Below are 12,853 nucleotides of genomic sequence, written 5' to 3' on the forward strand. Positions count from 1 at the left end.
ACGGCCCGGCCCGGCCCGGGGCCACTTTTTCACCTCTTTTCTGGCCCGACAAAATTGTGGTTCTATCGGGGCCAACAAACAGGGCTGAGTCGGGCTGAGTATGCTAAACTAGAGAGAGGAGCGCTGGCAAGGAGGCTACAACTACAACAAGATGGACATATTTGACCGTGATTTAATTGTAATACACGTTTCAAAATGATGCCGAAGTAACAACATACTGATACCGGTTAGTAAAAACCATGAATTAATGCTTTGGCAAGTCTGCAGACAGACGGCAGGCGAAAAACCTTTTAAAATGCGTGTTTTCTAGATGGAGATTGGCTAAGCTAACGCAGTATATGCTCCGACCGTCCACACTCACAACAACGGCCTATACAGACATAAATAAAGCAGCGACTGTATTCACCATGACACAGGCAGTCTGTGGTGTGTACTTGTTTAACTTTTGTCGAGTTTCTGAACATATATGAGGAGCTGTGAGCTCTGAGTGCTAACCGCTAACGGCTGTGTTGTTTTTCTGGGGTTCTCATTGAAGAGGACGTCACGGCTCCGCCTACACTGCGTTACTATAGTAACTACCCCAGTTCCTAAACTGTAATGGAAGCGCAGCATGAAGTGAGTCGGCCCTGTTAAGGCCCAACGCGGCCAAGCAGTACCGAGCGTGGCCGAGGCCGACCGTGTGGTGGAAATGCGCCATAAGAGGCCTACTGCTCTCCTCTTTGCTCCTGAAATGACTTAGTTCGCGACAATAAGCTTTCCTCCTGTCTTGACGAAGCATCAGGTTTGGCTGAGTGAGACTTAATGAAGCGCCCTGCATAATCTCACCTTTATCTTCTTCATCTCCCTCAGCGGCAGACACTATGGCACTAACGCCCAGACCTTTTTGGAGAATACAAATTCATCATCTATTTAAATAAATTGTTTTGTCCTCTTGCTATGCTGTCTGACAGCCTTTTAATGGTGAAACTGAAACAGCTTTTTACCATAAAAAAAGAGCTATCTTAAATGAATCTATCTTTGTCACATCTGTCTGATATTTATCAAAGTATGTTCTTTCTCACAGCCTCTCTTTGTCTTTTCTTTATTCCTTTCCAGCCCCCAGTGGTTGTGACTCTCACTCCTTTACCCGTGGAGAGCCGTGGAGCCATGGCAACCATCACCAAGTCGGTCCTACAGGTCGACGACCCCGACAACCCAGCCGATGTTTTGGTCATGGTCCTTGAACCGCCCCGTCACGGCCGGCTGACACGTCTACACGGCGACCGGACGCTCAGCAGATTCAAGCTGGACGAATTGTCACGGGAACAGATCCAGTACATCCACGACGGCTCCGAGGGGGCGGAGGACGGGATGGTGCTGCAAGTCAACGACGGACACAGCTACAGGAATATTCTCCTCCAAGTCCACATCAATCAGAAGGTAGGAAGGACAGAGGGGGAGGATGGGAGATTAATGGCTCAGGGGTGATGTTTTATTGTAACACAAGTCTACAGTCTGTTAGCCAAGACAGACTCCTTTAACTTTGTTCTGTTTCTTACATTTTCTCTTGGCCATGGTGGTCGAAAAACTTTTTTTTGAAGTTCAATTGTTGCCTCCAAAGCTTACACTCGGCACACAAAGATAATAAAAACACGAAAAAATGTATTTGTTAAGCCTCTCTGGGTTTAATTTAGAGTCATCCCGCTGCTCACTGGCTCCATGCAAGCATCTCTGCAGAGCAAAAAGACCTGCATCGATCCTCCTATCAATACTGGATGAAATGTCTCGGTGTTTCACAACTCAGCCAAATGATTGTGTTGCAGCTCAAAGCTCCAGCATCCCTTATACCAACTATAGTTTTCAGACTGAAACGAAAGGGACGATTGATTTTTTTTTTCCCCAAACAGATCAGCTTGAGCCAAAGTGCAGAAGTTCACAACAGATGTGTTAAAACGTGAGACTACGGGAAGGGAAACTGCTGACTACACGTGAAAATAGAAACAAATAAGTCATGCTTTTTATCTGCGGTTCTTTCTACAGATTAAGTGTTCATTTTACATGATTTTAGGGACGGCATAATTGGAATTTATTTTGGCATTTCAGAGACAGAGAAAACTTGTGCTGAAGTGAACTTCATTTTCAAGCTGTAATTGTATGAATACAGGTTTGACTCATTGAAATAAACTTGAGGACTTACTTCTGTATCTTTCCTCAAATTCAATAGATAGGAAGAGAAAGACGTTTAATGCTGAGTAGTCACATTCAAGGTAGCTGCATTAGTGTCAAAAGAAAACTGATTTCTAAAAGTGATTCATTCACCTTGCTACAGAGACGACATTATTCATTCTCTGACTGGCTGTTTGAACATCTTTAACATCCACTATATTCCTCTACACTCTTTTAATTGTCTCAACTTGAGCATTTATCACACGGATATGCTTGACAGTTTCCACACAGTGTGCTTTGTTGACTTTATCCGTAAAAGTCGTTTGCTGGAGGCACAGGCTGATCCCCTCATGTTTAAGCACCGTATCAGAAAGAGCAGGTCAGGCCTTTGAAATGGTAGCCGCTATCCCTCTTCTGTCATCGTTCATGTCTTCTGCTGAGGTTTTTCTGACAAGGACGCAATTATCTTGCAACAGGCACAGGCCACCGTGACCGGAGGGGGGGTGGGGGGGGGGTGGGGGGGGGGGGTGTTTGGCATGAGACAAATTTGGCAGCATACATTGCACTGGAGACAAGGAAGGACCTGCTTTCAGTATTAAATATGTCTAGACAGACAAGCATTAGAGACATACATGTGTGTAAGTTTGTGACTCAGTCTTTGTGGGGACCTAGGAGTAAGTTAAGTCTGAAAAAGGAAGGACCCTTTGTCGAGGGTTTTTAGCAGCGTTTATATTCAAGGTCAGACCAGGTCCCTACATGACATTTTAATAAGAAGTTAAATGCAAGTCATAATACATATTGTATCTCAGTCAGTCCTCAAAACATGCTGAACCAATAATGTATGTTCTTACAGTACAAGGTCTCACATGTGTGTAAGTGTACAAACAAACACAGATAGTATCCCAAAGAAGTTTTCTCCTGCAAGTTTTATACACTGTTGCCCATAAAGTTGGAATCCATTTTGTTTTCAGACACATTCCTCTTTTTATTCCTATTTGATTTTCACTGTGGTATCTTTGGAAGAGAATGATCAATGACGTTTTGAGAAGATATACACTTTAACTGTCAAGAATAAATCACATTGTGCCAATCATTTCATGAGAAGAGGTACAAAAATACTTTATTCCAGCTTTATGGGCAACAGTGTGTGTGTATAAGTGTTTTTAAACTCAGTCTTGGTGGGGACCTAGGAGAAGGGACCGTTTGAAAAGTGAGGACACTTTTAGCAGCGTTTACACACAAGGTCAGACCAGTTCCCTGTATTGTAATGTCTCAAAATATGCTGAACAAAAAAGGTTCTGTTCTTAGAGTACGTGTTTCCAAGTAGTCAAATATTTGTTCTTGTTGTGACTTGTGTTGTGTATTGACAGTTTTAAATCAGGTCTCACGTCTAAAGTATACAAAAAAATACGGATATTATTCCAATGTTTTTTTCTCTGCGTTCCGTGACCAATATGGTTTAAAGCACATTGGTTTAAATTTCATATCATTGAAATAGAAGCCAAACAACATCCAACCTCGTTGTGTGCCAGTTATACTTTTGCCAGAGAAACTTTTCAGTGATATATTTCCTTTGGTTTTGGAGGGCATCTTTGTTTGTATGGCTGCATACAGATGGTTTGCTTCAGGCTCAACTCCTCTGCTTTACCCTTCTGTAAATCAATAACATCCCACTCACAGAGTCTCTCACAGACACACCAGTGTCCAGTTACGGAAACATTTCCTGATGCTGCATTCGGTCCTGCTTTGGACAGAGCAGGATGGACAGCATGATGGAACGCCGAAAGAATTATTTTGATTTATGTCGGAAGCTTTTTGGACGAGTCCCAGCAGTGTTCTCAATGCGTCTGGAAGCCACCCGCCTGATTTACACAGGTAGATGGCTAAAGAATAGAGGTCATTAAGGAAATAAAGGGGTGGGGAGCAGTTACTGCAGTGATATTGTCTGCTGGCAGCACCACAGAAAACAAGAAAAAGGCCCTGTTTCACTGGTGTGAAGCTGTCCAGTTAAAGGGGCCATATTGTGCTTTTTGGGGTTTTCGCTTTCCTGTAGTGTGTTATTTAGGTTTTTGTATATTTATATGGTCTGCAAAGGCTATAATCCCAATATAATTCCCGCTAGAGCGAGTTTCTCTCCCTGCCTGAAAAGCCTCAATAAAACCAGTGGACTCTGGATTGATCTGATGTTAAGAGTACTGTTATGGAATTGTCTGCATGTAAGCACATATTTCATAAGATAATGCCTCGTGCTAATTTAAACATACAATTGCATACCATTTTTTCAATATTACTATTAAACTGGGGAATTTTTATAGTGAAATCCATTGGCTTATCTTTTTTCTTTTTCTATACTGACTCCCCCTCAAAACAAGAAAAGTAAAAAATGTATTCTGCTATTGGATCATTTGAAAGTAGCACATCTGCATTTCCCTGCATGTTTTTAGCTTCCATTCATTAACTGCACTGTGTTGTACAAATGAACATATTATGTGCAGTTAAGTAACATCACCTCACAAGAGTTTTGATATTCAAGTTCAGATTGAAGTTCCAACCCTAGCTGTTTTGGGTAACTGACAACATGCCAAGTCATCTAAAATAGCTGTAACACTGCGGCTGCTGAGGAAGCAGTGTGGCTGCTGAGGAAGCCACTTTTAAAAGTTAATGGGAATAATATGCAAAATCATTCATCACCAAACTGTAGGGAAGTTGCATGGATTAGATTAGAACAATGCAAGAATATAAAAATTGACACAGTACAAACCAAAATTGTACTTAACGTTAAACAAAGACTTTATGAACCTTGGCTTCAACAAAGCTAAAATGAATAAAAGCCCCTGTGCCCTCATATTGGCTGTTTCTGAGTGCCAGCGTCTTTTAGATGTTTCCAATGAGGAGATAGCTCCTACCGTCGCATGAGAAAAAACACTTCACCAAACGTCTTTTTTTTCTGAGTGTTCTGCCAATTTCTGTGTGAAAATATCGAAACTTTTCGAAAAAAAGCACCATTAATGTCACGGTAGAAATTGGAGAAAAAGCCTGTTTTTGGCATGTCTTTCAGACTATCATAACAAAGTCCAAAAAGTCAATTTCTTTGAGCAGATCGACCGGGCAAACACTGGATGTTGCTGCCGGTGTGTGTTCAACTTTTATTGTCCTCCCTTTTCATCGGCTGTCAAACTGAGCGGTGAAGCTCATCCATACAAAGTAGAGAGGGAGTATCTTCCGGTTTAGGGATCTTAGTGAAAAAACATCGTTGTACAAATATTTAATAGCACAAATAAACCATAAAAGGCAAGGGGGCATGTATGTCATACAAAACAGGTGGTCAAGATATCGTTGTAAGGAACGCTGAGTGTAGGCTGTAGTTTTCGGGGCTTGTCCTTCCAAGCCCACCATCCAGGCTGTAGCAGCGGCTCTCAGTGCGAGGCTGTTTCTGGGACAATAGGCCTTGTGAAAGTGGGATTACTAAGCTCTAAAGCAGGAGGCTAATCAGACCCTTAATGACCCTCTGATGGATGGACTCGCTCTCTCCTGAGCCCTGAGCGGAGCTGCCGCTCGCCTGAATAGGAAGCAGGACCCTTGGCTTTCAATTACTGTCACAGGGAGAACACTTTGAGCCTCTGAAAGACCCTCGGGCTCTTCTGTTTCTCTGCAGCAATGGAAGGGAATTAGATCTTTTTTTCTGATCATTCATCCAGCTTTGGTGGGCTAATGGCTCAGCTTTATTGTCAAAGATCGTTTAGGTCTTCTCCTGCTGAGCGCTTGGAGAATATGAAAATTCTTTTTGGAAGATTCCTCTTTTTAGCGATACTGCACATCCAAAGCCTGTGATTACATTTTTCGTTTGCTTGTTTCTGTCAAGCTGGCGGTCACAGAGCCCTGATGTTTACTTTTGCTGCGTGGTCTGATTTCAAGACACCACAGCGGCATGTTTCATTTAGATTAAATTATAATATGTTATAAAGATTCAATCTCCATTCTGTGACTGTCAACGGTTTGACGTGTCCATCACCCCTCGCCTCCTGGAGTTATGGATAAATGAGAGATGACAATGCCACTGTCATTACAAAAGCATGACCATCCTGGCCGGCTGCGAGCCGATGTTTTATGGATGGCGCCGACTCTTTATCTCGACAAAGTCATTTATTTCTGTTTTCGTGGACTGCAGCCAAAACCTCTCCATCCAGTACAACTCTATTTACAGTCCATCTCAGGCCTGCTGGCTCAAAGCCCTTCAAAGGTCTCTGATTATGCACTTTTCATGCATTTGTTCCCAAATGTGCTGCGGCTAAGGAGAGACTAATGTTGTTTAGGTGGTTTTTCCATAAAATACTTTTGGCCAACATAAGGGTGTGAACTTTTTGCATGCTGCATGGGCTAATGGCCTTCAATTAACCCAACCCCCTCACCTCCTGCCTATATTTAACACTAATAGATAATCAATTGATATCATTTTTATATATGTTATTGATTCTCTAAAAGTTGACTGCAATCTGATACATTTGCCATAGGGGCCCTATTTAGCTTTTGGGGGGTTTCCCTTTCCTGTAGTGTGCTATATAAGGTTTGGTGCACGTCAAGTTTGTTTATGGAGTTTAAAAAAGATATCCTTAGGAACGTGATATTGCATGTTTCTTTTTGCATGTATTGTTTATAACCCCCATATTAATTTGACAGCTGCTTTCTATTTTCTTAACTGAGTAAGCACCTTATCTGCGCTTATCTCTCAACAATCTGAAATGAAATCCTCCAAATTCCCTCTCAGAGGTCAAAAAGTAAAAACGTTTCCAAGATCGTTTCATTGTATTGCACCTGTCTAAAGGAGCTGAGACTGTCTTTCTAATGAGGCAACAGCATTCTCACTCAAGAGAAGAAAACATCATTAGATGTGTGTGTTATCCAAGAAAGAACATTAGAACAATGACCAAGTGGAGTTGCAGCTGCAGGACAAAGAGCCAGAGGTCTGGGGAAATCAGGAGTATTGGCACATTTGTAAATTCTTTTTGTTGTTGCTGTTTCTGAGAGTCCTTTAGAGACTTTGGTGTTCATCGGGAGAGGCTGATAATCTCCTTCATGATGTGGTCCTCTGAGTTAAAAGCCTGCCATGCTGACTTGTGTGTTTCCTCTGCTTCTCGTCTGGAATCATTTTCCTGCTGCTACACTGAAATAGTGTGATATCGGATGAGCCGCACGGCAGGCAGAAGAGCCACAGATGGCCGGCAGGTTGTTATCTGCAAACACAGACAGCCACACATGCGCACACTCAAACTCTCACACACCTGGGCACACTCTTGTAATCTATTATCACCCACTGCCACAGTGTTTCTGGCATTGCACTGATCTCCTGCAGAAAATAGCCAATGAACACGTTTTGGGTTAGTAGCCCATTTTCTACTTCTAATATGTTATTTATAAGGAAAATGTATGCTAGAGGGGGTAGGACCAGAAACGTTTTTTTTTTAGGCTTCTTCTTGCCCCTGTTGAACATGACGGAGACTATTTGAGAATTATTATTATTATTTCTTTTTTTTGCATTATTCTTTTTTTTGTACTTTGTTATAATTATTATTATGAGTGAGAAAAAAAAGAATATATATATATTATTATTATTATTGTTGTATGTTATGTTTCTGACATGTTCAATAAATTGACTAAAAAAATAAATAAAATAAAATAAATTAAAAACAATCATTAATATCCACTTAGTTTCTAATAAGCCAACATTGATTCAAGTTATTGTTAATTTAATTATTTTGGTCTTACAACATGACAACCCAAAATGTGTTATTATTTATGTTATAAACGAGCACTTTGCTCTGCATCGGCCAATCCGCTTGCTACTCCTTTCGGACCCAGGTACCCCTAAACTAAAACCTGTTTGCTATCCTTGCCCCAAAATGGCTGAACGAGCTCCCAATTGATATCAGGACAGCAGAGAGTCTATACATCCTCCGTCGCAGGCTGGAAACTCATCTGTTTGGACTTAACCTTGGCCAAACAGGTTTGTACGTGCTCTTGTGTACGTAGCACTTACAAACGTTTGGCATTAAGGGAAGCTAATGCTTTGGCACTATCTTGTTGGGCTGATAGATAGAAAATGTACCTACAGGATTCTTGCTTTTCAGCAAAAAGCGTCAGCTAAATTAAATGTAATATAATGTAATGTACTCATCTACATATATAATGTAAATCCTATTAGAAAGTGGTACCAACGTTTTTTTCAATAGGCAAACGTTGCCTTAAACATGTCAACTCTAATGGTAATTGTATAGAAGTCTATGAGAAAATGCACCACTTCTCACTTGATTAATTACCTCAGTGATACTTTTCGTAATGAGTTAATGGTCTTAACTGCTTGTTTTAAGTCTTGTTCAATACAGCATGTACATTTTAATGTTGGTCCTATTCTGTTTAAAATGGAGGATTTTGTGTGCAGTGTATGGGTGGGGCTACCCTCTGATTGACTGTTTGTTGGTCCATGATTTTTCGTAGATGTTGAATCCATTCATAGTGTGTTTTCAGTTCTGGAGGGTTAATTGGAACATTGTTGTCATGTTTCGTTGTACTTAGCTCCACCCTGTGATGTTGATTTTGATCCCTGAAAAACAAAACTGCGCCTGCAAATGTACCAAATTCTGTGGCTAGCAGTAGTCCCAAACCAATGAGGGATGCCATGGTGGCCACTTCCACTTTTTATATTTGGAGTGTACAGTATATAATGAAATGAAATACTATTGTTGTATAAATGTGTACAGGGACCTTTAATTTAGTCCACATGTATCCTGTTGAGTAAGGGAAAGTCACATCACCTGTGAGCTAATGATGATTTTTTTGTGCATATCAAGAATGTTGGTAAAATAGGATCATTGTTGTCCATTGTTTTCTTAATGTATACGATTTTCCCAGGCAGTATCCAGTAAAAAAATGTTGACAGCTAGATTACTTTTAGATGCCTTGACACCGAGATGTAAGTGTGGAGCTACTGTTTACAGAATAAATAGCTGGTTGTGTTTTTCCATGCCCCAGAAGTGTGTCCTACCTGTTTTTATTCAAGCAGCAGGGTGACACAGTGAGTAAGAGAGTAGGAGGGTCTAGTATCAAACCCTCCCTGACAGCAGGCATCTTCCCTGCTGAAATGTCCTCCAGAGACACTGAATCATCCACAGCTCCAGTGAGCTTGCTGGGGAGGATCCTGCTCTTTGTTCTCTGCTTCGGGGGAGGGCGAGCAAAATGATGAGTTACTCTGTCTCAGGTCAATACAGCATCACCAAAACAAGTGAGATTCCAAAGTTGTGGTCTCAGACAGAGAAAGCACAGATATATATATATGTACTTCCGATTGGTGGAGCTGACTCCAGGCTTAGCGCTGCCTCTGATTGACAGGGCTTTACGACAGGCTCCTGGGACTCACAATCCTGAGGTTACAACAGATGTGGAATCAAACAAGCTGCTCAAACTGTGACAAAACAAAGTGAAAGTGGCATCCGGCTGCACCCGAGGAACAAGGAGTCTGCTTTGATTTCTCTATATACCACATGGGGTTTCTCAGTAATACTCGAACATATTGTTCAGTTCACTATGTTTGAGAGTAAATTTAGATGAATAACCCTTGATTGTGTTACTGCACCTGCGGCTAATTCATGCTAACGTCATTGGCATCTGTTAAGCTCTTTGCTAGGGAAAAAAATGGCAAACTGGAGAGGATATGCTTTAATTGTCAAATGCTAACAAATCATCCTGTCAAAGTTTTCTTGTGGACTTTGCAGAACTGGCTGTATCAAAATGGAGGCCAACCACAATGTTAAAAGTTTTTAAATTGATATTTGTGTGTTTCAGGCTGCTGACGCTCCACAGGTGATGTCCGTGCCAATGACCTGGGTAAAGGAAGGAGGCATGGTGCGCCTGGATAAAAAATACCTGCAGACTGACTACAAGGGAGTCAGCAGCGAAGACATCGTGTACACCATCGTCGTCTCAGACGGACAGCCTAAATATGGTACACTCTTTTTCACAAACATGTTATGCTTTCTCAACAGATTCACATATTTAGAGATCTGGAAGATTGCATAATCTTCATCTTGGCTTCAGTTTGGTTGATTCTTACAAAGATCTCAAAAATGCAGTTTTTTCAGCCACTGAAATATGGATATTTCCTGCTTTTAAAAAATAATATTGTTGGGTTATCTTTTAACTGATATCAGGACATTTAAAAACATCATCTTGGACTTTGAGAAACTGCGATTTTCACTATTTTCTGTCATTTCATAGACCATACGCCTAATCTAGAAAAATTATCAAAAGATGTATCAATTATGATAATATTTGTTAGAGGCAGCCTAGTTATTAGCCAATATAGAAACCCAAAAAAACAGCCATGTTTAATTTTTTTTTTAAAAGCACTCCTGTCCCTGATCCTGGTTGGATATCATCTGGACATTTTTTGATATTAAGTGAGAGAAACAGCTCAACCTTCCCCCTTTCTCTGTCTCAGGTGAGGTGGTGTTGGTGTCCATGCCAGCTGACGGCCCCTCAGAAGGCTGGCGCCCGTTGATAAGCGATGACCGAGGCTTCACGGCCACCACCTCCTTCACTCAGCAGGACGTAAACGATGGCACAGTCTGGTACCGCCACTTCGGCAGTGGTTCAAATAGCGACTCCTTCCAGTTCCAGGTCAGTGCTGACTCGCATGATTTCATAAATTCATTTTTTCAGAATTATTTTGTTGTGCTGTAATTGTAAGTTATTCAGGCCCACGAGAATACAGAGTGTTCAATAGCATATTTTATTATTTTCTTGTGATTTAGAAATGTAGTTGTGATCTCAGTTAAGTGCAACAGCAATGATCATGGACCATCAAAAGCAAACAACATTCACAAGCACATGCGGTTAGATGTTCGCTAGTCATTTAATCTATTTATTTAAGATGTTTTTTATTGAAGAGACAGAGTTGAAGGGGGGAGACAAGAGGTAAATGGTCCTGAGCCGGATTCTAAACCAGGTTCTCCAAGCAAAATAATTACCAAGTCTTAAAGAGGCCCTACTATGCTCTTTGGGTTTTCCCTTTCCTTATCGTTATATAGATTTGTGTGCATGTAAATGGTCTGCAAAGGCTTGAATCTCAAAGTTTCTCCAGAGGGAGTTTCTCTCCCATACTCGCTCCCCTGCCTGAAACGCCTGAACTGCCTGAAATTGGACTCATTTGTTTATCTTCGTAACATGGTGACATCACTATGTTACACTTTCGCTTGTATAGGCTACTGCTCCAACACATTGTATGTGATAGGCTAAGGGGCGGGACATCTCTAAGCGGTTGAGCAATCACAACAGAGCAGGCCAGCTAACCAATCAGAGCAGACTGGGCTCTGGTTTCAGACAGAGGGTGAAAAGAGGTGCTGCAGCACAGGCAGTATGAGAACAATAAAGACCATTGCAAAGTGTTGATTATTGTGATGGCAATAATAAATACTATCCGCTTTGTTGTTATAATTGACGTATTATAATTCATAATTCTAAATTCTCAGAATGAATCTCCCGTAAATCTTCTAAAATTCAACCATATTGATCTTTTTTGGCATAGATGATTTCAAAAGAAAAACAAATGTTAAAGAGAAAGTTAAAAATTGCTAATTGACTTCCTTATTATTGAAATATTAACTTCATTTGTTTGACTTTTAAACTAATGGATAAAGGCACCAGATGAATTGTGAGTTCACCTGCAGTACAGTAGGCCATTATATAAAGTAGTTTGTACACTATCGGGATAAACACAAGACAAGGTTGTTTTTTATCCTTCATTTTGAGTGCGTAGTACTGTACGCATGCAGGTTGGGATAAATCCTCCGTGGGACGAGGAAACCTCAGGAGACCATTAAAAGAGCGTCTCACTCTGAAAGAAAAGGGGGGGGAGATGGTGACATAGATGCGTTTTGTTGCTCCTGTTGTTTTCTCTCTCTCCGCAGTGTTATTTGAAGTTCACGCTGTTACTGGTGTTCCCATGTTCCCCTGTGTTTACCTCTCCTCCCTCTCCAGCACGTCTCCCCCTGGCTTGATTTATTTATTCCTCCCCTCTCCTCCTCTTGTCTCTCCTTTTCACCTCTATCTGCCTCCACTTTGATTTGTATTATTACCATGAAATTGTATCTATGCGGTTTATAGGAACCCTCTCAAATATGTTCTCTGTTTTGTAATACACAAGTTACTGTCTGCTCGTCGCTGAGAAGTTATTGGGGACCACATTGTGTGTTTCCTTTCCATCCTTACTTCTTTTCTTTTCTGCAGTGGATTTGTTCTCCCTTAGTTCAGGCTTTGCTACAAACTTAATGTCTGACTCTTCGGCACTCAAAGCAACTTATCTTGATTAGCACTAATGACCCCAAATTACTCGCAAATTGGCTCCCGATCCGATACAATCCCAGATAAACCGATGCAGCATTCATCACGGCGCAGTTAGAGCGTTTTCATGCCACTCTTCACCTCCGCCGCATTAGAAAAACAAAAGAGGCAGCCAAGATCTTGCAGCGACATCTAATCATCTCTCTCCCTCCGTCCAGCCACCCACATTTTGGCTCCATCCATCAGGGCAAATGTGTTTCAATTACACAGTGCTGGATTCGGATAAAATCCTCAAGTGTCTCATCATTTTGACAGGAAGTAAGAATGCAGAGGGGGGAGAGAAAAGGCCCGGCCACAAACTGGAAGCGTTTGTGCT

The 12,853-nt window shown here is 41.3% G+C and overlaps 1 protein-coding gene across 1 annotated transcript in view; it reads left to right on the forward strand.

Annotated features, from left to right (window-relative positions):
- The window catches only part of fras1 (Fraser extracellular matrix complex subunit 1), a 281,858-nt gene that overhangs the window by 201,964 nt on the left and 67,041 nt on the right, over positions 1-12,853 (forward strand). Inside the window, 3 exon segments of the mRNA XM_034118256.1 lie at positions 1,096-1,419; positions 9,982-10,141; positions 10,637-10,815. Coding sequence (XP_033974147.1) covers positions 1,096-1,419; positions 9,982-10,141; positions 10,637-10,815 — 663 coding nt within the window.

This window comes from Trematomus bernacchii, unplaced genomic scaffold (genome assembly GCF_902827165.1).
Source record: "Trematomus bernacchii unplaced genomic scaffold, fTreBer1.1, whole genome shotgun sequence".
Taxonomy (NCBI): domain Eukaryota; kingdom Metazoa; phylum Chordata; class Actinopteri; order Perciformes; family Nototheniidae; genus Trematomus; species Trematomus bernacchii.